Genomic DNA, 25796 nt, shown 5'->3' with positions numbered 1-25796 from the left:
ATTCACAACCCGAATCTAATTGGATCCTTCGTCCATTTCTGGTATTCCAACTTGTACCACCTTAGCAGGGTCCTTCTCTGCTTCAACCAAAGCCGACACTTCGGGTTCCATAGCTCAGTGACGCTCACCAGCTAACCCTTACCTATTAACATCATGCCAATCTCAGTCGTTGCTTTGACCACCCCAATACCATCTATGGCGCTATTCCCCGACTGACACGCGCCTTACCGCTAGGAGTTCCGCCTCCAATTAAATTTCCCCTCGTCCAATCGAGACTCAAACACTGATCATCAGTCTGTTACTTTTCACCACAACTGGGCCTCAACGTTAACCTTCTTACTAATACCCAAAACTCAAGTACCTTATGCCATACACAACAGTCGACTTAACGTTCCAAGTGTATCAACCATGATCCATTCTGTCGCCTCCCGCAAGGTTCGATCCACCCTCGCGCCAACTGCGCCTGGGCGTGCACAATCCGTGATGCACTCCCACATTTCCATAACCCTACCATGGATCAGGTCCTTTATGAAATCGCTCTTTACTTAACCAAATCACACGCATACTCCCGCATTAGCAGATACTAAACAATCACACCCTGTCTTCTGAATTTCTTTCTGATTTGATACCACTCAGTCCGTCTAACCTCGAGTTTACTGTTCCCCTCGTCTCTGATATAGTTGTCTCCCGGAGATGCTCGTGCAGTAGATGACGCGCTTACCAGTCTTGTTATGCCTTCAATTCTTCGAACGTTCTTCATTAGCTTCTTTGCGGCTTCAGATCAATTCTTCTCTTACCTGTCCTTCCTCCTTGTAGCTCTAATCTTAGTACTCCTGACGACTCTCAACCAACAATCCGTAGAACCTTACCTGAGACTCTGCCTTCTGGGTACAAACGTCTTTCGCATAATCATTGCTCACCATTTCCGTCTGGGAGTAATCCACATGTACTGCTCGTGAGCTTGAAGGGACTTACCCATACCGTTCACGCATTCTCAGCCTAAAGAACTTACCTGTGCTGCTGTAGCTTGAACCATTCTAGAATCTTTGTTACCAACTCCTCACTCCCAACCCGGTGCAGAATAGAAAATTTTCCGAAATGTCTCTATCCTTGGTTTCCAACTGGCAATAACCAGGTCGTAGATCAACTCTTGGAGACATCGTCCCCACTGGTACCCAACATTGTACTTTTCGTTCAAACCCGACGATGCCAACAATCCCCGCAGTATAACACACTGGCTACACCAGGCTCAGATTCCTTCAATTGCTTCGATAGACTTTCTGTCGTCCAAAACCGTCTTTTACAACATTCCCTATACCAATCCTATCCGTAGTCTGACCTTGAAGTATTCCCTAAATCTTCCTTTGCATACCCACATAATTTTCCCACTGATCAGCTCCGTCTCCTTTACGTACTCCGGATGACATCCTCAACAATCCATCTGCCAGAGTTTCTAATTCCTTCTCAATAAGTATCACTGTCCTCAGCCTCTCGAATGGCACCATAGAGGCACCCTCTCTATGTCCATCACCCTCTCGGAGCATTCGAAACACCGAATCCTTCCAGTTCGCTACATGACCAAAGCATAAGCTCGTCAGATACATACTCACCCTTGAGGACTCGGCCTCGAACTTTGAATGTATCGCTGCACTCTGGTTCTCCGTTCCCTCACCATGGGAAATCCATCCCAACATCTCGAGTCATTCTACGTAGAAGTCATGCCCTCACCTGACCTCCTCTCAGGTGGCATCCTCTTCCTCATATGCATACCAATTAACCTCCTGGTTCCTGTCGCCATCTCGATATCTACCTTTTCAATCAGGCTTCTTTCAAATCTCAAATTAGGTGCCCAAGCACTGTCTGGGGTCCTTCTATCTCAACAATCGAGAATCCAACCTCGCTGCGTTCTATCAACAAAAGTACCGTCTTATCAGTCAGACTTTTCCCCTTTTTCTTGGCAATCCAAAAGCCACAACATTATCCGGGGTTCTTTCAACTTGATTATCACGAATCTATCTTCACTAATTCCATCAAAGGAAGCACCGCCCTTGCGGCTCTAGCACTCATGCTCTATACATCAACCATCAGTTCCTCAAACAATATGGCCCTCTCCGCCATCCACATGCAGACAAAAACTCTTTCCTCAAAGCAGCCCAAATGCCTTAGGCTATTTCAGATCTCATGCCCTTAAATGGGTCGCCACCAATCCCAGATACATCCATCTGTATAAATTTCTGAAATGAACTATCCAAATCACCAAACCCATTGATCTACGCTGTTGTTACCCCTAACAGTCCAAACCAGACTCACACATTTGCCCGTCTCCACGGTTCTAATCATGTCTTTAAAATCTCTTCTAACCATTCATCAACTAGGTTCTTTCCAACCCATTAAGCCAGTACCTCCGCCCGAGTACCAAATCCAGGCATCTCCCTGCCTCAATGTTTAACACAACCCTCTAATCAGGATCTCTCATCCTCTTAACCAAGGGTGGAATTAACTCTGCTCATCTATTGATAAATTCCTTGTCAACTCGAACTCTCCTCAAAACCCGAGGTTAACACCCTTTAAGCCTTTCATGTAATACCCTTATCTGTCCATACCTCACAGTAGACCAACACTGGCCACCTTACTGTTAAAACATCGAAATCAGCTATTTCCCCAGAGAAATCTGCTGCTCTTCTATCCCGTCTCAACTAACAACTCCACAGCTACCCACACACTAGTGACCCTCTGCTGCTACACTCAGGGGTAACTGGAGATTTCAACTCCAACTTATATCTAAAACCCCCTTTTCAACACAATATTAGGTCCCTAAACCCTTCTAGGAACCAACAACACAATTCCACCTGTCAAAACTGACCCAACACCTGAACTCTGGGGTTCCTACTCTGAACCAAACCACCACTAGGTCCAAATATCCACAGGTATAATGCACACCCAAGCATATACTAGGTCAAGTCCACCATGATATACATATGAATTTAATTCAGAAAACTAACCACATACGCTCAATATGCGAACCATTATGCCAATTTTCATCCACATGCATAATAATGTTATTCAGCACACATTGATCTCAACATGCAACAGTCAAGGGCCAGGCCCTATCAGTATCTCATGCATATGTCATCCCATTCCTCATGCTCCATATAAATAAGCAGGCAAACAGGGCATTCAAACATATGTTCAGCATATCAATCAATCACACCAACCAACCCTGAGTCGAGCTTGTCACTGACAGCGAGCGTACATGTTCGGTCGATCTCCAGAACCAATAAACCTTGGCTCGCTCTGATACCAAGTTGTAACGCCCTACTTCCTTAGAGCCGTTACTTAGTGAGTTTTAAGACAAATCAGTGTGCAAAGATCTCGCTAACCGAGGTTTTGAAACGAAAGTGTGACTAATTAAAAGTTAAGGCTGTAATATTAGAAAAATGCGTTGTTTCAATAAAACTCATAATATTAAACATTGGGATCCCAAAATAAGGTTTGAAAACTATTTACATCTTAAAAATGAGTTCACAGTTGATAAATCATAAAAATCATAGATTATTACAGCCATTTTCAAATAAACCCCTAACCAAAGCAGTCGGGCAGGCCAAACATGTACGCGTCGCTTCACGCTCTCCGTACTCATGGTTGGTTGACTCAGTCATTGCCCTTACCTGCAACACAGAGCACCCGTGAGCCGAAGCCCAGCAAAAAAACTCATGCAGAACATAACATATGCAATGTATACAGTTTATCATAACAGATAATCCACAATAAACAAGTCAATCATTAGACTAAGCAAACACGGCCAAGCCGCCCCAGAGCCTTACCGAAGCCTGGGGTATCGGTTCTCACCGCGAGGATAACTCATGTATCCCTTGGGTCCCACCCTGAATATATATAGCATCCCATGTGCTAGGTGTTACTTTCGGCCCACGGCCGCCCCGGCCTACGCCGTACTCGGCCCACGGCCGCCCCGGCTTACGCCGTACATTTCATCATAATCACATATATAGTACATTCGAAATAAACATTCACACACATCACGGTTCATTTCAGGTTAAACATTTACACATAATACAATCCGGGGCCACGCCCTACAATCATCTCATCATGCAACATGCAATAAAGGGCCATGCCCGACCATCACACTACGGGCCCACGCCCTATCCTACGGGTGTTATAGTTTTCTTACCTGTATTCCGAGCTTCCTGATGCACTAAAGCCGCGAGCACGGTCCTCAAGCACGAGCCTCACCAACAACCTAGTCACAACACACAAGAAACATCCCTCAATACTAATCAACCCAAAACCACTTCCCGGGACCAATCCCGCACTCTCGGGACTCCCAAATCCCTAAAACAATTCACCGGAAACATCCCCCGAACCCCCGGAGCAAAAGCTCAAAAATGCAACTTTTGGTGCCCTGAAAATGGCCTTGTGCCGCGGCACAAGAAAGTTGTGCCGCGGCACCCATCAGACAGGGGCTCCTCGCCGCGGCACGAAAAAGCTGTGTCGCGGCACGCCTTCGCAGACCCAGAATTCTGGGTTTTCTCCTGCGTTTTCTCCGAGCTAAAACCTTCCCAATTCATACCAAACCAATACCCAAACCCCAAAATCAAATCCAAACTTCATATGACCCATCTAACAACCCATAAACATCATCAAAGCAATCAAACACACAATCAAATCCCCAAAATCCACATCCTTGATTTAAATTTCAGAAAATTAAAAACTCAAAGTTCAAACTTAAACCATGCTCAAATCTCTTAACCCATAACATAATCAAGTCTTAAATGTGAATAAACTCCTTACCTCAAGTAGAGAATCCCTTCCCCAAGCTCCCTTGATTCATCTCCTAAGTCTCAAAATTTCAGCTCCTTCACTTCTCTTCTTCTTCTTCTTCTTCTCATTGCCCTAACTTTTCTTCCCTTTGGTTTTTCTTCTCTTTGGTTTTTATCAAAACCAATCAATGCCAAGCCCCAAACCGTGTACCCCCTATAACCCAGCTGCCATAAATCAATTTCCCAGCCAAATGACCATTTTACCCCTCCTTGCCTATCCTTTCCCAACTAAACCTCAAGGGCACTTAAGTCCTTTTACTTCTATTTCATTTCTACCATTTTCTACCTAGAACTTGTTACTCTCAGCAGTAACTAATGGTTACCCAGGTTACTAAATCTCCAATAACCATTACCCGCTAAATCTCAACTTAACCATAAAATTCCCGAGGTATCCCTAGGCTCCTCCCGAGCCGGGTATAGAAATCCCGTTGTGACTCTTAAGTTAAATTGCTCTCTAGGACCGTCTTGGCACGTGCATCACAAAATAACACCACACTCACATGGTACAAATCACGGAATACAATTATCACAAATATGCCCTCGGCGGGCTAAAATTACAATTATGCCCTTCAAACACAATCAGGGCCTACATGCATACTAATACACATATACATGCGTCTAAGATAAATAAATAGTCAAATAACATGCTTTAAATCATAACCATGCATTTAACTCATAAAATCACACATAATTCCCATCGTGCCCTCCTGGCACGCTAATCAAGGCCCTTAAGCCTTATTAGCGAATTTGGGTCGTTACAGGAGCGACCTGGAAACTGGAATTAGATATGCGGTATTGATATTCTAGACTATTCAAATAAAATTTCAAGGACGAAATTTCTGTAAGGAGGGGGTAGTTGTAACGTCTCAAATTTCCTAATAAGGCTTAGGGCCTTGATTAGGGGGCCATGATGGTAAATTATGGAATTATGTGATTATGTGATATATATATATATATGTGTGTGTGTGTGTGTGTGTGTCATTATGTGATTATGTGAGTTATAGTATAATATGACTTGATATGCATGTTTAGGTGTATTAAATATGTGTGTGGGCTCATTTCTGTTTGAAAGGGAAGTTTTTGTAATTGGGTTAGTTATGAGTATATTTGGGATATATGTGGTACGTGTGTGGTACTTCATTATTGTATGGATATGTTTGGGTTACTAGGCACGAGACGATCCTAGGGAGCAAGCTAGTGGGAAAGTCACAATGAGACCCATACTTGACTCGGAGTGAGTCAAGGGGTATGTTGGGTATTTAGCACATTACCGGGATATTGGGTAATGCGAATGATTATTTGATGATATATTGTGAGTTAGTGAGATTAGGAGGGAATTATGAGAATTTTGACTATTTTACCCCGGGGGTGTTTTTGGGACCCCGAGCATTAGGATTTGCTTGAGGTTACTTAAGCTCGAGGTTACCTGTCAGAAATAAAAAAGAATGTTCAGAACGTTCTCTCTCTCTCTCTCTCTCTCTCCCGTTCCCTTTTCAACACCATTCGCATTTTCGAAGGAAACTTGAGTTTGAGGACTCGGATTCAGGCAATGATCGAGGCATAACAATTCTAGGGAAGATTAGAAGCTTATTAGCCAGATGATTTAATTGGGAAATGACTCAATCAGAGGTAATCCAAGCTTTAAGTTTTTGGGTTTTAAGCTTTGATTGGATTTTATGTTTTGATGAGTTTTTGGATGGTTTGAGATTTGGGTTTTGATGGTTTTGGGCCATTGGGATGTTTGGGAACTTTGTTTTTGAGATTTGGATATGTTTGGATAGGTTTTTAGAGGATTTTAAATGGGAGAAATGTAGAAAATGGTTGGGTTCAAGGTTGGGTCGCGACCTTGTTCTAGCAAGTCGTGACCTGTGTGAACCCAGAACCAGGAGGGTTCTGGTTGGGGAGTGCACCGCCACTCTAGAGGGCCAAGTCGCGGCTTGCACCTTGAAGCCCAAGTAGAGGGCTCTCTGTCAAGGAGGCGCGCCGTGACCCTCAGGGCCAAGTCACGGCCTGCCTGTGCAGTTTTGCCCAGGTTTGGATTTTAGTCGCGGGAACTTAACTCTAAGGGCTTGGGATCGATCCTACTACCCGATTAGGTAGGATTTTACGTCCCAGAGGCCAATACTCGATCCATAAGTATTTATTTACTCATTTTTTATGGGATTCTATATTATGGTTGTGACTAGGTTGTCGCTAGGGGCTTGGAAACAAGATTGTACTTGATGGTTGTTTATTGGTGACCTGTCCTTGGACCAAAGGTAAGAAAAGTCAACCCAGTATGTGACATACATGATTATTGATGAGGTATGTTGAGTGCTCTATATATGGACATTGGTTGCATTGTAAATGCCTGGCAGCATTGCTTACTTGTGAATGACACTGACTTATTAGTCAGAAACGACAATGGTGTTTAGTACTAGTCATGAAGCTCTGACTTATCAGTCATGATCAGCAATGGTACTAAGCGCTGGTCGTATGGAATTGACTTATGAATCAAGAGCGACAATAGCGTATTGAACGTGGGTCGAAATTATTAGATCTAATCAACATGGGCATTAAATGCTTGACCGACCTATTGGTCTAAGAAAACTAAAGCGCTTGGCTAGTCTAAGGCTAGTTACTCAGAGCCAGGGCTAAAAGGCTTAGGTGACTGGAACGTTACATGGCTTAGGGCATAGGACCCCATATTGACTTAATAGTCATCTATTTAGGATACAGGACCCCAGATTGACTTAAAATCATCTATTCTGGGCATAGGACTCCAGATTGACTTAATAGTCATCTATTCAAGGTGCAGGACCCCATAATCATTCATTTGTACTTGCCTGCATGCATGAATAGGGTTATTACTGCTATGCATGCTTAGTATGATTTGGTGACATGTTATTATCTGCTTATGAGCATGTTTGAGTTTTCTTCCTGAGCCTCGACTCACAGGCGCTATGTGGTGCATGTAAAGGTAAAAGAAAGCTGAACTATCCTTGAGTTGGAGAGCTTAAGTGATGATGTGTACATTTGCAGCTGCTCGACCACCACGGCTGAGGGTTTAAAAAGGAACTAAGATTAAACTCTATTTATCTGCTTAGGTCGGCTGATTGTAAATCTTTTATTGTAATTAACATTTTAAATGTATTTGGGGATCCCAATGTATATAGTAAACATTTTAGTGAAACATTTGTATCCTTGACCAAACATTTTAACCCTAAATCGTTAATCATATTTAGTTACATGATTATGGCCAAATGACTCGTTTAACGAGTTTAACAACATTTAAAATACACAGTGTAACGGTCCCTGGGTAGTAGGGCGTTACACGTGCCCACACACGTCCTTGTGTGTTTGAGGATTGGTTTGGAAGATCAAGGTGTGAGCTTTCAGAATCTGAATTGGAAGATCGTTGATTTATACAAAAAGATTCGTGGATACTTAATATGTATGATCCTGATTGGTATTGATAAAATTTTAAAAAACCCAAATTTCGCTGCGTATCTCTGATTTACACTTTTAATACCAACAATTCTATGATAAGGTATATGTAGGGTGATTGATGTGAAGACTATAGCAAAAAGGATGTCACAAAAGTTGACCAAAAAGGGTATTATGAATGTAAGAAAGTTAGCTAGATTTTCGGTTATGTTCCTCAATGAACTCTGGTTATGAGATATGTATGAATGTGTTTGCGTTTGCTTAACCTAGTGCTGCAACATTATTAAAGGCAGGTGTGCCTAAAATTTTGGCCAAAATGGTGCTAGGGAAATTCATGGCCAAAAGGGCGCCATGTGAATTATGAACAAAAGGGTGCCATGGAAGTGACCAAAAGGGAGTCACATGTGATCATTTGACAATAAGGGAGTCATGATCTTTTGTTGTATGCTTATGATCTACGTTGTATGTTTATGCTCATGTTGCAAATGATCTTATAATTATGATTACGATCTTATGATGTAAGATTATGCTTATGTCGCAAATAGCCTCATGTTTATGATTATGACTTATGTTGATAGTGATTGCTATAAGAAGAGTATGTTAAGAATGTATAAGACATGTCGTTTATGCTTATATGTCTTGCTTGTACTTTCCTAGTGACTTTTAGCTCACTCCCTTACTTTCCCCCTTGCAGGTAAACACTAGGTAGACTTGTTTGGCGCACATGGTGAGCTGAGTCAGTTTCCCATAAGTATATATGTATGCTGCGGGGAGCCATTGAACGAAAAAACGATCGAGAACGCTATAATGCCTTAAAGTCTTAAAGTCTTTCATTATGTTAATTCCATCAGTGGGATGTACTTATTTATTTTTAAGATTGCATCAAATTCTCTTTTGTTTTGAATATTGAATCCAAACTCTGCATCTATTTTAAATAAAAGACCGTTATATTTTCATTTAGATTATCTAATCTATGAAGTTATTATTAAAATTAGTATTTTAATAGAGATAGACAATTAAGAAGCGTTGCAGTTAAATATTTAAAATATTATGTTAAAGGGTCATAAACAATAATTTTTTTATATATACACTTTTTATTTTATATTTATGTATACATTTTCTATTTTATACAGAAGAGATAAAAAAATTAATTTTTATTATTTACGATTTTTTAATTTTTTTTCCTTTCTCATCAACCGTATTTAAACATGGGACCAATATTAATATTGAAATTTACAAATTGACCCCGATTTTTAATCGTTTTTACAGCATAAGCTAGGGAGAGACCCAACCTCAAGTTTTCAACTAACTTAAACCTCAAATAAAAGTTTCGAAAATTCTCCCAATTTTTTTTTCGTTTGGACATTTCCAACTTGCCGGAGAACGTGACCACCGTCCGTACTGTGACATTCTCCGATACCCGCGGCTGATCACGTGAAGTTCTCCACTTTCTCTTGTTACCTCGATCCATCATGGCGAGACCTGAATCGAGATTGTTTTCTTCGTCTGATCCATAACTTTTTGTTTTTGTTTGTTTTCGGACTTTGAATCTGATTCCAATCAAAATACATGGCGACGAGGAATCGAACCTTGTTGTTCAGGAAGTACAGGGATGCTTCGAAGAGCGTCCGAGCTCCGACGAGCTCATCGGCTTCTACGAGTTCCGGCGGTGGCGGACAGGTGACTGAGTTGACGAATACGTCGCTCCTGAATCCGAATCGGTCTTATGCTCCGATCAGTACTGACGATCCGGGTAATTCAAGGTCTCGTTCTCTTTCACTTTTTCTCTCCAATTCGTGGAAGATTTTGTTTATTTTCTGTAGAAATTATTAAATGTAATGCAAGTAAATTATTCTGTGTGGCTGACGATAGAGACAATTTTAGAGAATTAGAAGAATTAAAACTTCACTTTGTGAAATTAAAGGGAGCAAAACGTGTTTGAACTCAATTCTGCTTAATGATTATGGGTCTTTAAACTTTTTTTTTTTCATTTAAAAGGAACACGAATTCGAAATTTAGTTAGGTTTTTGGAAGAATTAAAATCTATGGAGTTACTTGTTGGTTAAATATCATACAGTATTTATGGGCACGTTTACTGATCGATGAAAAAAATGAAGCATTGACAAGTAGAAAGCATTGTGTTTCTCTTCCCAATTTCACTAAGTACAGACTCGTTAAGACTTGATTTCTAATTTAATACATGAATAAATGGAAAATGTAAAAGGGAAAAGCAAAAAAAGTCGAAAATTTGGTAGAACTTGTTTTCCTGTAGTATCTATGTTCAATTTTGGTCAGTTCTGTTGTTTTGCTATGCATGCCCAAGATTGTAGAACATGGGACAATTGATGTTGGGAGTGGTGCATTAGATTTTAAACCCTTATAGTATTTCAATGATCATTCAAACAATTCAATTTAATAACCCACATGTCCAATGGCAGCCGGAAAATCTCATTTGGAACTTTTCCCGTCACTGGTCATGGGTCATTTAATTCTTATACGAAAAAATTTCATCAATTGAATAGGAGCCAAATAGTTTGTACTAAAGGCCACCGATTTGATTTCAAGTCAATTGTAGCTTGTAGAAACCCTTTCTGCATCAGTATAGTCAGGTGCCAGATGCTGAGTTGGAGATTGATGTGTGAACTTGACTGATAATATTTCCTATATATAAGTATTGACTGGATTATTGAAAAACACAATACAAGTACATGTTGCTTTAAATTGAGGAATTCCTTTCATGGGGGGATTTATGTTTTTATCACTGCAGTAGGGGTGCATTCGCTGTTGGTCCACCTCCAGCTTGGGTAGATGTATCTGAAGAAATATCAGCAAATGTGCAACATGCGCACGTGAAAGTGGCTGAGCTAACAAATGCCCATGCAAAGGCCTTAATGCCATCTTTAAGAGGTGGTAAAGAAGATCAACACTTAATTGAAGCCCTTACACAAGAGATAATTGGTTTGATAAGAAAAACAGAGAAGAGACTACAAAGACTTTCTGCAGCTGGGCCATCTGAAGATTCAAATGTTAGAAAAAATGTGCAGGTATGGCTTTGTTTCAATCTTTGAGCAATTCAATTTGATTAATTAGTTTCTGCAGAACAATATTGATATTTCTTTGCCTCTCAATTTTATATTTTGTGGAGGTTATTCTGTATGCTTTATAAAGCCCAAAATATTAGAGCATTGCTATTTGGCACCCTACGGTGCTCAACACCCTATATTATGATTAGTGCAAATTAACATCGGGTCCACATATTTTAATATAAAATAAAATATAATATGTGGACCTAATATTGAATTGCACCAATAGCGGAATGACACAAAATAGTGTTGGGCACCATAGGGTGCCCCTCAACAATACTTGGATATATTATTGCTTGTCCTTTGCTATTTCTTTTTTCACACTGTTCAAAATGCTACCATGGCCACTAGCATGAATGTATACCTGCTTTTAGAGCTTTTGGTCTTATCATGTCATCAGTAGCTTGCAAGGTTCTTAGAGTTTGTTTCGTTTTATGGTTGTTTTAATTAAGTTAATTATTTAGGGCCAACTTGTCTAATTTAACATTAAACAAAACTGTGCCCGCTTTAGTTATTGGCATCTTTGAATCTCTAACAAACTAATTTTCAATAAGGACTCGTAGCCCTAGTTACACTATCATCAAGAGAAAAGCTATTATTAAGAGTCAGACTTACCTTTATAACTACATAATATATCAAGAGGTTGTTGAATAATTTTAGATACTTTGGTTAGTTGAAAGTGCTCTAGAGATTTTTTCATTATTCTTCACTCATTTTGCGTACTTGTAAACACTGTTTCTTTATCTTTTCCTTCCTCAATAGTGGTGAGAAATTAAACAGAGGCCGTGTTATATATGTACCTAACATCTAGCAGCTGTTGGAAATTCACATTTGTTTGACTGTGATGTAAACACATAAAATCAAATCAGATTATCTGAAATTAAGAGGATAGTGTGATGAAGCTGGACTATGGTTTTGTGTGCATGTTTCGTCTGCAGCGCTCTCTTGCTACTGATCTCAAGAACCTCTCAGTGGAGTTAAGAAAGAAACAGTCTGCTTATTTAAAGTGCCTCAGTTGGCAAAAAGAGGTCAGTAAATAATTTTTGTATTTATCTATGTATATGATTATATAAGAGCTATGGTTTAACATGCATTGACCATGGCCGTTGCATGTTACCGAAGTTTATGTATGATCTTTTTAGCATGGAATTGTTCGTCATGTACTAAAAACAATTAAATGAGTCACGTATACATGCTCCTGCATTTAAAATATGGTGATTTTTTCTCTTATTGTTAAGAATTACTGAATTGTAAATCGCTTTCAAAGCTCACAAAGTATGCTGCATTCTTTTTGATGTAGGGTGATGAAGTATATATAGATATGAATCTAAATGGAAGTAGATCTAGAGTGGAAGATGAAGATTTGGATTACATGGTATGCTGGATATTTTTTTCTTTATTTGTTTATATTTCTTTCAGATCTTGTTAACCATTTCAAATATGGGGATCAGATTCCATTGACAAAGTCAATATCTGTTGCTCTATCTCTGAGTATACTGACTGGATAACTGATATTTTTTAAATCCATGTTTTATTTGAGTTGAAAGTTATTAGTGATACAAATGTGTGGACAGGTGTTCGATGAGCATCAGCTTGCAAAACTTAAAAAGAGTGAGGTATTCTCAGTAGAAAGAAAGCGAGAGATCCAACGGGCAAGTGAACTTCTCTGCACTAAGTGTTTTCATTGACACTGATCTAGTGCTTCTGTCATAATTGGCTACTCTTTTTGCCTTGTTTACAGGTGGTAGAATCTGTAAATGAGCTTGCTCAGATTATGAAGGATCTGTCAGTACTTGTGATAGACCAGGTTAGATACCCCCATTAACTTTAAAACACTTATTTTTTCAAGAAAACATTGCATACTATTTTCAAACAGAAATTCCTCGTCATCAATTGAATTTCTCTCCTCAAACAGGGTACTGTTATTGATAGGATAGACTACAACATTCAGAATGTTGCAACAACAGTCGAGGAGGGTCTCAAGCAACTAAAAAAGGTCTTTTTGTTGAATAATTTTTGAAATGGCAATATATTTGTATTTAAATGTGTGATCTTCGCTTTCCATTTCTAGGCTTTTCGATTTTAGATTTATTTGATCTCCAAGGGGTAAATTTTTTGAAAATATAGTCTTGTTTTCAAAAAAAGTTTCTTTGAAGATTGCTTGTTATGTGAATTTGAAACAAATTGAAACTCTACAAAGACTGATGAGTATCGGGGATGTTAAAAAATAAAATGTATTTGTATTGTATTTCCTATAAGTTTTGTAATTTAATTTTTAGAAAAAGAAATGTGTGTTTCTTTTTTAAATAATAATAATGAAACACTGTAGGAAATGATTGATTAGCGAATTATTTGCACATCAATTTTGACGGTCTTGTCTTAACCTATGTAATTAGAGCCTCAAAAACAAACATGGGGAACCTCAAAATCTGCTATTTCATTTTTTTTTTAAAAGTTTCAGAAATAAGAATTAGATTTGATATGCGGATTTGGGTTGGTGAATCCAGTAATGTTTACATTTATGAGTTTTAATAGAAATTGAAACGTTAATTTTGTCCATTAATATTTAAGTTTTAATGGAAATTGATACGTTAATTTTGACTATTTATATATATATATATGAGTTTTCTTGGAAATTGATACGTTAATTTTGACTACTACTTGTTTTCTTTGTGAGAAACAGATGGTTAGGGGTGGGAAGGTCAGTAGCAAACGTAAATTAAGAAAGAGAGCTCCAGTGATGGACAAAGGTTCTGATGATTCAGATGAGGATTACGTTGTCTCAGATGAGGATAATGAAGTCTCTGGTAACTCAGATGAGGATTATCCCTTTTTAGTGGATGAATTTGCATCAGAAGATGATAATTTTGTTGAGGAAAAGGAGGAAGAGGAAAGGGAAGTGAAAAGAGTGAATAATGTTGGCAGATCAAAATCCAGAAGCCGCTCTAGAAGCCGCCCTAGAAGATTTATTGTAGAAGAGGAAGATGAGGAAAAAGAAGAAGCAGAAGAAGAAGAGGATGAGAATGAAGATATGGAAGATGCCAAGAAGAGAATTAGATCAAAAGTGCAGAGCAGTTTCTCAGGTATGCGAAAAATTTGGGTCAAGCCATCACAGAAGAGGAGAAGAGTTACTTACAAAGAAGAAGATGATGATGACGACGATGAGGAATTCACACCCAATAATGAAGAAGAAGAAGAAGAAGAAGAGGAAGAAGAGGAGGAAGAGGAAGAGGAGGAGGAGGATGAAGATGTGGAAGAGGTCAAAAAGAGAATTAGATCAAAAGTGCAGACCAATTTCTCAGGTAGGCCAAAAAAGGGGGTTAAACCATCACAAAAGAGGAGAAGGGTTACTTACAAAGAAGAGGATGACAATGATGACGACGACGATGATGAGGAATTTACACCCAATAATGATGATGACGACGACGACGAGGAATTTACACCAGATGATGATGATTGTTCAGAGGAAGAAGAATCAAGGGTGATAAAGAAGAAGAATAATGCAAAACCACGCAAGCGTGTGTTGCGGAAAAAGGTTCCTTTAAAGGGTCAGAAAAGGAGGAGGAAATCCATGGTTTCAAAGAGGCCATTACGAAGGAAGGTAAAAAGGAAATGCGGGTTTAAAAGGAATGTAAGATGTGATGATGATGATGATGATGGAGATTTTGTAGACAATGACTTTGTTTTGAGAGAGACAAGTGCAATAAAAAAGGGTCGGAAAAGGAGGCGCTTTGTTTTTCCCTCAGATTCAGATTTTGCGTCCTCTGGCTCTTCTGATTATGAATACACCATATCTGAGGAAGAGAGAGAGCAAGTGAGAGAAGCTAGGGAGTTTTGTGGAAAAAATAATTTGAGAAGCTCATCCGTGATGGTGAGTGATAAAATTGTGGAGAATGTGGTTCTGCCACTGGAAAGAAAATCTACCGGAAGGAAGGGTAAGGAAAAGGTAGAGGAAGTAAAAGCTGAAGTTGTAAAGCAGGTATGTGGAATTTGCCTTTCAGAGGAAGATAAAAGAAAAGTGAGGGGAACCTTAAATTGCTGCACTCATTATTTCTGTTTTACCTGCATCATCGAATGGGCAAAAGTGGAATCTCGTTGTCCTTTGTGCAAGCAGAGGTTTGCTACAATTAGTAAGCCTGCAAGATATGCGGCAGGAGTTGATTTGAGAGAGGTGGTGATATCAGTACCCGAGCGTGATCAGGTTAAACATTACTTTCTCATATTAGCACCTCCTATTGAATATTACCTTTCATTGATGTGGGATTAACAATATCTAGTTTAAACTGAATTAGTTCATTGAATTATACAGGTATATCAACCGTCCGAGGAAGAACTCAGGAGCTATCTTGATCCCTATGAGAATGTAATTTGTACTGAATGCCATGAAGGTGGGGATGATGGCCTCATGTTACTGTGTGATCTCTGCGATTCACCAGCGCACACCTATTGCGTTGGCCTTGGGAGGGAAGTACCTGAAGGTAATTGGTATTGTGAAGGTTGCCGACCTGTTGCTCTTGGATCCTCAAGTTCCCTTGCTCAAAGTCGTTTATCTGATCAGTTAGCAGCAGCCAGCACCTTGTCTAATATTAATAGACCATCACCCATCACAAATTACATTAATGAAGGCTTAGACCTTAATTCAGTTTCTTCACAAGGAGTTGGGAATCTATCATCTCCTAGATATCACTTCAGAGGATTCCAAGCATCTTCCCCATTATCCCGAAATGGGGCACCAACATTATCAGGAAGAAGGTTGATACACCGCCATATCCAACAGCTGCTTTCTGTGAATAGAATGAACCATGTGTATGATAGGGCTGAAGGGAACTCAGGTGTTCCTTTGGTCAATGATTTAAATTCTCCAGTTGATAGAGGAAGATTACCAACAATTCAACGTGCAAGTACACAAGACATGGGAGTATCATATCATGCATTCTTTCAGGAAAGATTACGTGAAAATTTGTCCCCCACAGTGCAAGATACTTATCTTCCGTCTCCAAGAATAAACCAATTAAGAAGGCAAACGGGGCAGGAACCAACCACTGTATCTGCCAATGGGACATTGTGGCCTGGACTTGCAGAGCAGAATTCACTATCAGGTTATGAGCAGTCCCAACAGTGCAGCAATAGACCAAACGATGGTTATGACAGAGAGAATGGTGATCTTCACAATGCAAAGGAACAGCTGCAGTCAATGGTCAAAAACCATTTAAAGAACCTGTCACGTGACACTAATTTAGGTATGTTCATTATGCATTTTGATAATATGACATCATATAAGTTTAGGGTGTATGTGAAGTTTGCATTTGCCATTTTAGCCTCATATGGGTGTTTGTGGTTTCATTATCAAAGTACATTATAGTTTTTTTAATTAACTTCCTAGTTGGTATGCAATAGAAAAGCTCATTGGGGCTTTGTTGTTTTTGATTCAGCCCAAGGTACGTTTAAGGACATAGCTAGGAGTTCAACACACACCATTTTAGCAGCATGTGAGCTCGAGTACAGGAGCAACGAGGTTGTTGCTGTGCCCCCACCACCCATCTGTGGCCACATAGAATTAATGGCAGGTGGCAAAGCAAGTCTAATGAGAGGTTGCTGCTCCACATGTTTCGATTCTTTTGTAGGGGACGTAGTGAAGAAGATCCTGGATACAAAATTGTCTGAACAATGGTTGAGTTTAGGACTTTAAAAATTGATGGAAGGGTGTCCTTTTGGACATTATTTTTTTCTCTTCATCTTCTTCTTTGGGTTAGAGGTTTATACAATAATTTATTAACTATGTTTATAGAATTAATCCCCCACTTACATTGAACATGAACATCCCTATTCTTAATGGACCAAGTCCTGTAATTGTTTAGATAGGATGAATTCTTATACCCTTTATTTAAACTTGTTGAATTTGATAACCTACCATGTAACACATTTTATAGCCAGAGTTCAGACATCTGTTTTCCAAGGTAACTAGAAGAGGGAGAAGCTGTGAGTTGCTGATCAGAATTCTGTCGTTCTCTCTTTTTGAATGATTCTATTGAATTTCTTATATGAGAAATAAAAAATTAACAATTTAAAACAGAGTTTTGTCATAAAGTTAACGACTCTTCATATTAAAAGTTTTCATCATCAACGATGATTTTGAGATCTATTGGCATGCGCATTTTAGTAGCCAAAAATAAAAAAAACACCGTGCAGAGTCTGGAAGGAAATTATTTTTCTTCTATTTTAACTTGATAATAAGCTGGAAACAATACATAAATACCGGGAGTTTGTTCACGCCTAGAAACTTAAGTTCAGAAGGCACATAAATTACACTCATCCCTAGAACTTATTCCACTCTTGCTTTTTTTTCTTTTATATAATATTTATATATATATATATATAAAAAACGTGACATACACTACAAGCATATCATAAGTTGCAGTGTAGTTGGCTGTGAGAGTTTCATTCCGGTGCTGGAGCAACCATTATGAACTTCATAAGCCATCGTCAAGAATGGTGGACAACAACATCCCTTGAACAAACTGACATCTTTTTGCCTTCTCTTCCTTGTCCTTAACCGAAAGAGGAGCTGGCTGCACCTTTCTGTCACCAAAAAAAAACCCCAAAGAATTAGACCTAGTTTTGCTAACTAGTAATTTATGGGTGAACTAAAAATTTATTAAACGGCAGTTAAAAGAAAACAAACCATCAAAGAATTATTTATTCACAACATCAATATCTCCTCACAAAAATGTACTTTCACAAAGTATGATGGTGGCTAAGATTGTGGCTTTTGCGAACAACAAAAATCACACAAGTCTTTTGAATTTATCAAATCAGATGTAATAAGTAGAGAAGGGCAGTATTTTTCTCATACTGGTTTATTTTTCTGCAATGCAACATGAAAGAAACTGGCTTACTGAGACCCATCAATAAATTGAATTTCCAATGATAGCATATTAGGACACATCAAGGGAAGATAATAAACAAATAGTTAATGACTTAATTAACATACCGTTCTGTTACATTCTCAACATAACTTTTCTTTGCTGAGCTTGTTTCAGACAAAAAGGGGGGTTGAACACTGCCAAAATCATCAGCCATGGGCAAGATAAACGACGATAACAATGGATCGGGTGCAACATTTGACGATGACACTATACAAGATGAGCCCCCGAAAAGGGATTGTAAATTTCCTTCCCGAAGCTCTTTCCTCAACAAAGATAGCGTTGTTGAGTGAGATCCACCTTTTCTTGTCTTCCTCTTGCGCTGCATGTAAGTACTGGTAAAGGAATTCAAAGTACTATAACACCATCATACTTTTAAACAAAGATATGGTGACCATTGGACAAAATGAAGAACTGTTCATTTGGTTTGCGGACTAGGAAGAAAGTCTAAATGGTAGAGAAGAACTATATTAATGGAGCAAAAAATCAGATGCTTATCAAGCTAACTCATCTTTCAAAAGGAAGTAAAAGAAAGTGAATAATAGTTAAGGTAGACTGAAGAAGAGGGAAAGAAGAGAGTAAAAGAATAGTATCTCTACTTTTCAGAAGCATGAGGGAAAAAAAATCTTATATCACAAATTACCAGAGCTAAAGTCCAGTTATGCATATTTATTAGACTCCATATTATATAATATCAAGATTCAAGAAAATAAATGTAGATTTTAAAGGCAATTCTACTTGCATTAGAATACAAATTTCAATTTGCAAAAAGAGTAACAAAATCATAAGTACCATAGCAAGTTTTAAGATAAGGATATCTTGAAAATGTTTCCATGTTGTAGAGTTATGTGCGCTACCATATCTACCCCAACCCTCATAGCACAAACCGGACATACCTGCAGACAAATGACATCAAATCACGAATGAGAAAGCTTCAGTGAGCATGTAATTAAGACTTGCGGGTTAGGGCATGAGCTCCATTAAAAAAAATAGCATAAACCTTTTCTCGGAGTTGACTAAGGGTTTTATTGCTCAAAGAAAATAAATGATAAACATATTTCGTAAAGCACCCTTTATAAACCAATAAGAAAAAGATACACGAGTAACCAGAAATCTCATAATAACGACTAAAAAGAAATATTTTATCGCAGCACAAAAAAATATAGACAACTAACAGACAGGGAAAAGAGACATACCCCATTTTTTGCCTCAACTGGATGCTCTTCATCAATATGGCAACATAATCCAACAATATCAAAATATTCTGAGCAGAATGGGCATGGAAACTCCTCCCTTATGTCATCATCCCCATCAATTTCTTCAAACCCCATAAACATATCTGTAACCAACGAAATAAATCTCAGTTGGTGGAAATTCTAAAAATTCTGTTAACACAAAAGAAGCCCAACAGAGATAAACACTAACAAAGAAACTCAGAAAATGAAAAATTCAGGACTCCTACTGTTTGTTGTTGTGTGTGTGTGTGGGTGGGGAGACGGGACGGGGACGGACTACGGCAGTCCACAAAATTTGATTCACTAAACCAAATTTTGGAGATATCAAGTGAAACCATGATATCCCACTTATTAATTGCAATTATTACAAATTAAAACCAGATTCAAAAAAGGAAAGAGCTCCTTTAATCCAAAAAACTAGCATTAACCTCAATGAACAAGTGTCATTACATCAACCCATGAAATGGATCAAACAAAATACTTTTCTTTTTCTTTCTCGGTTACCAAACACAAAACTATTGTTAACAGAATAAAAAGGGGTTAATTGTGCTGACCAGATCGTGATTGAAGAGCTGATTGATATCGCTTAGATGCAGAAGAAAGTCGAGCACTCCACGAATCACTGTCCATGATTAATTCTTGAAATGCAAGCACTTATTTGTGGTCTTCTTCTTCTTTTTCTCTTTCGAAAGCACAACTTACTAACCTCTGATCTCAAACTTAAAAAACCCTACCAGCTAAAGTCCAAGGGTGACATTTTCTTCCTTTGGTAGGCTCCCTGTTCTCCTTTAAAACAAAAACCAAAAATATTCTACTAACGTTAAGCCAGAATCACTTGATAAACGACACAACAGCAACAGTGAAAAATAAAATAAATTCTCGACAATCCCACAAAGTCACAACAAAAATTCAACTTTTAAATGTGTTCTTAAAACATTAAAATAAATGTCTTAACGCTACCCTATTGAGTAAAGAAAATTACTTTATTTGAATCACTATCAGAGGAGTGTAAAAACATAATGCAAGTAAATTTCTACCCCATTAGCTGTTAGCGGACAGCCAGATAGATACACATAAATAAATACTCATATGCTTGATCGTCAAAATACATCAACAATGGTACTCTCTCATGTAGATAAGGCAGCCTTTTAACTTACTTCATAGTCCCAAAACAAACTATGCATAGTCTAGAGGTTTTTTCCAAAATCGGTAACAAAAAAATATTCATCCAAGAATATATCTTTTAGCTGGGGCTTTACTACTTTGGTAATTAGTATCATGGGCGGATCAACATATACATATACCACCAGAAAATCATTCTTTAAGAAGAGCCAACAAATAAAAACTAGATTTTGTGTTACAAAACATGCTTAAAAATCAAACAATAACATATGTGTCAAGAATTGTAAAAAACACACACTAAGAAAGAAACACTACCAGCGGTTGGAGTCGGCGCCTGGCGGAGAGATCTACGAGGAGAGGGCGAGAGATGTGCAAAGGAGAGTCTGGCACCTGGTTGGCGGCGAGGCTTCGCGAAGTCGAGAGAAAAAAATGAAGATGTCGAGAGAGATAGATCTTCAAAGGATGCGACTCAGGCGATTCACTAACCTCTGATCTCAGATTCAGAAACCCTACCAACCAATTGGGGATGAAGACGACGAAGATGATGGTGAGAAATATAGCTCGAAAGAGAGGGCGGAGTAGCAGCAGCAGCAGTAGCAGTAGGAAGAAGGGGATTGGCCTAGGGTTTGAGCTTGAAGAGGGGTTAGCTAGATGATGAGGAAGACGATGACGATCTATGTGAAATTTACAAAAATTTAATCAATTACTCTCTCACTTCTATACAATAAAAAAAAAAAGGAAACATAATAAATAATTTTGTTTTTTTGTTTTGGGGAAAATAAAAAAAATGATGTGATTGGAATTGGGTTGGGACCCAAAATGTAGGTTGATATCAGAAGCGTCCAAAATGAACAGTCAAGACAACCAACCCTTTAATTAATAAAAATATACGTATGAATGACTGACTCACTGGTCCACCTCTATTTTTATTTTTGAAGAAGCAAGGCTACACGAGATTCGTTAAATAAAATAAGGGGAGAAAACATACGAGGGTTGGAAATGGGGCGGACCCGCCTTGACTCGCTAAATTTATGTTCTAACCCGATTCGACCCGCCCCGTTAAGGCATTTGATACAGGTCGGGTCAAACCAGTACCGGATCCCAGTAAGATTTTTTATTTTTTTTCTTTAATAAAAGAAAAACTAATTTTTTAAAATATATTACAATATAAAAATAAATGGCAAAAAAATCTCTCATACTAGACATAAAGGAGTTGCTTAAATTTTTTTATAAATGGTCTTGCATACTAAAATTAAAAAAAAAATTAATATACTTCAAAGCAAAATATCAATTTTCTCATCTATCTCTCTTAAATATATTTTGTCTTATATATATATATATATATTTGAATCGTGGATCACCCTAAATATAGTGGTAGTAATTAGTTTTTTTTTTAAAGAAAATTATTACAAAAAAAAACAACAACAACAACCGGGTCGGGTCGTGATCTGACCTGCTTCAATTGCTAGCGAGTCGGGTCGGATCTCGACCCGCCCCGTTATTGCCCCGGTTATATTCGGATCAGGGGCACCCTATCGGGTCGGGGCTTCGACCTGTCCTGATCCACTGGGTTTTTTTGCCATCCCTACATACAAGAAGCACAACCAAGGCCAATAGTCTCAACACACACATCAAGCAAACAAAGCAAAGGGATCACAACAAAGATCCTGGAAGCAAGATAGACTCGACCAAACAAATCTAATAATTGGGGTACAACACACCCAGGATAGAGCTGAAACATGGAAATAAACTACAGACACAAGTGTTAAAACCTCAAACAAAGGGTAGTAACATACAACTAAACATCATAAGCGAAGCAATAAAAAGACTAGAACAAAATAGTAAGGGTCTGAAGCAATACTCCCAGCAGCAAGTAGTAACTTAAGGCGGGTACCAGGCCTTATAATTGTTCAGGACCGAGCCACCACATGATCTCCAATCCACCTCTACATGAAGATCATAGTGAAAATAAAATTTCGCCATGTTATGAGCCATATAGTTGGCATCCCTCTTGATTTTTGTAATGTCCCAATGATGCAGCCTTGAACAAAACTTGAGGAATTGTGATCTTGTATCTTCCAGTGAAGAGATAACCATTGGGTCCCTCTTAGCTAAAGCTTGAATCGCCACAGCGCATTCACTCTGGAAAATAACAGAATTGACCATGTAGGAGCAAGCATGTTGGGCTCCCATGACCAAAGATATGCCCTCCCCAAGAAGTGGATCAGAAACTAACACTTTATTAACCATAATAGAGACAATTGTTCCTGAGCTCTCTCGGCACACAGCTAATAGCATAGTTCCTTTTGATGAGACCGCAATATCCATGTTGGTACATATCCACCCAAGCAGTGGTGGATGCCATGTCAGGGCTTCAATACACGTGGGCTAGGCTGCCCATTTGCCTTCATGGTATCTCTCATTGAAGCGGTTACAAAGAGCTGAGAACAGCTTGGGAGAGTTTCCATGAGTAATCTCGTTTCTCTCAAGCCATATTATATCGATGAGAGTTGATGCTTGAAGGATGAAATCCTCAAAAGGTAGGTGGTTCGGAAGACTACTGTTCAAACTGAAGTGGGCAAACCACTCTTTCTAGCTATTAAGACCAATTCCTTATGTTCTCAACCCATGGAGGTTGATGTACCACAGTTTAGTAGTCCACCTACATTTCCAAAAGACATGGAAGGAGGTCTCCTCCTCTGACCCACAAAAGTTGCAACATAAATTGTCGATGTCCAAGAACCCACCTAATTTGGATCTTGTAGGAAGAGCATCAGCCAAGATCTCCCACCAAAGGTGTTTATGCCTCTGGTGCAACTTGCTTTTCCATATTGTGGTCCACTCCATATCCCGGGAAGCTTCAAAGTGAGGTAAGGCAAGGGTTAATTTTATAAAGTATTTTCCTGAAGGGTCCGGATGCCAAAGCCAGCTATCTTCCCTTTCAACTTCAAGTAAGAGAACGTTGAGGATTCTCTTTACATCTTCCGAAGAGAACCATTGGCGGAGTTGGTTTACATTCCATGAGCTTTGATCAATGAATTGTTTATCCTAACTAACCCCATAAGTGGCATCCAGTATCGGGGTAGGTCTATGGGGTTTTGACGGGAGCCAGTTGTCATACCAAATGGAAGTTATTCTTCCATTACCAATTCGTCTACCCAGACCTGTTTCAAGAGTTTCTCTTACCTTGATAATAACCTTCCAAAGGGCGAAATCATTTGGTTTACAGCGGTAGCTGAGAAGGTCCATTCCTTTTAGATACTCGGGATTGGTCCACCACTATTATTATTATTACTATACCTTGCATAAGATAAATGCTTCCAATGTTTTTTTACTATCTATTCTCAATAAAATATTTGTTTTCTCAATCAATACTTTTTAATTCTAAAATACCTTTTTAAAAATGAAATCTAAAATATTACCAATTAATCATTATTATTAATGATTTTACAGATTTTATTTTTTTAATCAATTTTTTTCTATTACTATAATAGGCATTTAGATTTAGTTGTAAGGTAATGTAATTGTATATTTTTAAAAGTAAATATTTATAATTTTTCAAAAAGGAAAAGTAATTATTTATAAGTAAACTAACTTTTAAAAAAGTTTATTTGCAAAATAATAATAAAGGACCCCGAGGTCGCTTAATGTAAATCAAACAAAGATTATTTTGTAAATTTCAAATTTTTGTGTTGTTAGTTTAACAAATTACCATTTTACAATTCTCATAATAAATTTTTTATAGATAATATTTTAATAAAATTATAAAAAAGATTTTTATTTAAATTATAACTGAATATATTATGTACCAAAAGATCTTTCGGGCCTCAGAAAATGCCTCAAATAGTGTTTTTTGGACTTCACACTTGGTCACGATGGTCTTTGAACAAGCTTTATTTTCATGTGTCATAGTTCTCGTGGATCATCCCAAGTCAAAAGTCATAAGCTTTTCAATAGGACATGCACGTGGACGCCTATCAAGACACTCTATAAAAGTTCTAAGCATGCTCGCGTATCATTGAGTGAGAAAGCTACTTGCAAGGCATAGGGCAAGAAGTCTATTTGTTAGGCATCTTGTGAGAAGTCCAACTCCTTCACCTTCATGCGAAAATATCTCAATAAATAATCTCATCATGACAAAGGCCGCCCAAAAGAAGAGGATTCGCAAGGCAAAGCTTAATGAGATAAATGCTCGCCAAGGGCATCTCACAAGAACACAATATGTAACATATGATTTCTTATATATGGTATTTTAGTAGTTTTGTCATAAGGACATAATGATAAAAAAAATTGAATTAATTTTTTTAAATGTTCATGAACATGAATTATATTTTATGATTATATGAAAATGTTGGGAATTTAAGGCTCACAAAAACATATAAGAACAATGGCTAAATGAATTAATTCAATAATACAAACTCTAGAGATTAATCAAGAACCATATTCATAGTATAAAGACAATTCTTGATAATTAAAGAACTATATTCAAAGTTTGAAAACAAATCTTGATAATCAAAGATTAATTGAGAAAATTAAAGATAAAAAGATAGAATGATCTTTACATAATTTTATCACATGAAATCATCAATATTATGATGAATAAATACAAAATGAGTGATTAAAACACAATTAATTAACCAAACATAAAGTTAGAGTTACAAAGATAAAATCCTTAAAAGTAAAACCCTAAATATTGCACATGAAGGATCTTCATTGTCCAAAATTTATATTCCAAGCCTTCCCAAAGTTGCTTGAAGCTTCTATAATGGTGGAATGAGAAGTCAAGCAATGCTTGATGAGTTTCTTATAGAAAATGAATGTTCGTAGGGAGCTAGAGAGAGAGGTTAGAAAGAGAGTTTATAAGTGTGATCAAATCTTTACAACTCTAAAGGACCCCTTTTATAATGTAGGCACCATCAGTAGTGTAACGTCCTCCTAATCAATGACTGATACACTGTGTATTTTAAATAGTGCTAGACTCGCTAAACAAGTCATTTGGCCATAACCGTGTAACTAAACGTGATTAATGGTTTAGGGTTAAAATTTTTGGTAAAAAAGTATAACCGTTTCACTAAAACGTTTACTTCCATACTTGGGATCCCAAACTAACATTTAAAAATGTTAATTACAATTAAAAAGTTACAACCAGCCGACCTAAGAGACAAAATA

General features: G+C 38.0%; 2 protein-coding genes across 3 annotated transcripts; one reads left to right on the top strand and one right to left on the bottom strand.

The window, feature by feature from the left end:
- The first annotated feature begins 9562 nt into the window (after positions 1-9562).
- LOC133788423 (uncharacterized) lies at positions 9563-17314 on the top strand. Of its 2 annotated transcripts, XM_062225901.1 has the most exons (10): positions 9563-10027; positions 11032-11308; positions 12286-12375; positions 12648-12722; positions 12922-12999; positions 13089-13154; positions 13263-13343; positions 14031-15548; positions 15657-16587; positions 16780-17314. In XM_062225901.1, exons 1-10 carry the CDS (start codon positions 9834-9836, stop codon positions 17034-17036), a joined length of 3567 nt encoding a protein of 1188 aa, XP_062081885.1. In that variant the 5' UTR covers positions 9563-9833; the 3' UTR covers positions 17037-17314. The 2 variants fall into 2 exon arrangements, with proteins under 2 accessions (XP_062081885.1, XP_062081886.1); XM_062225902.1 differs by lacking the exon at positions 13263-13343.
- Positions 17315-17571: 257 nt separating this feature from the next.
- On the bottom strand, positions 17572-21366 carry LOC133788424 (protein DEHYDRATION-INDUCED 19 homolog 3-like). The gene is made up of 6 exons (XM_062225903.1): positions 20943-21366; positions 20060-20291; positions 19467-19609; positions 19089-19166; positions 18339-18598; positions 17572-17926 (listed from the first exon to the last, which is right to left on the bottom strand). Exons 2-6 carry the CDS (start codon positions 20133-20135, stop codon positions 17818-17820), a joined length of 666 nt encoding a protein of 221 aa, XP_062081887.1. The 5' UTR covers positions 20136-20291; positions 20943-21366; the 3' UTR covers positions 17572-17817.
- Positions 21367-25796: the final 4430 nt, after the last annotated feature.

Source organism: Humulus lupulus, chromosome 7, assembly GCF_963169125.1.
Source record: "Humulus lupulus chromosome 7, drHumLupu1.1, whole genome shotgun sequence".
Lineage (NCBI taxonomy): Eukaryota > Viridiplantae > Streptophyta > Magnoliopsida > Rosales > Cannabaceae > Humulus > Humulus lupulus.
The sequence above is the reverse complement of the archived record's forward strand: the minus strand, read 5'-3'. Positions and strand labels throughout refer to the sequence as shown.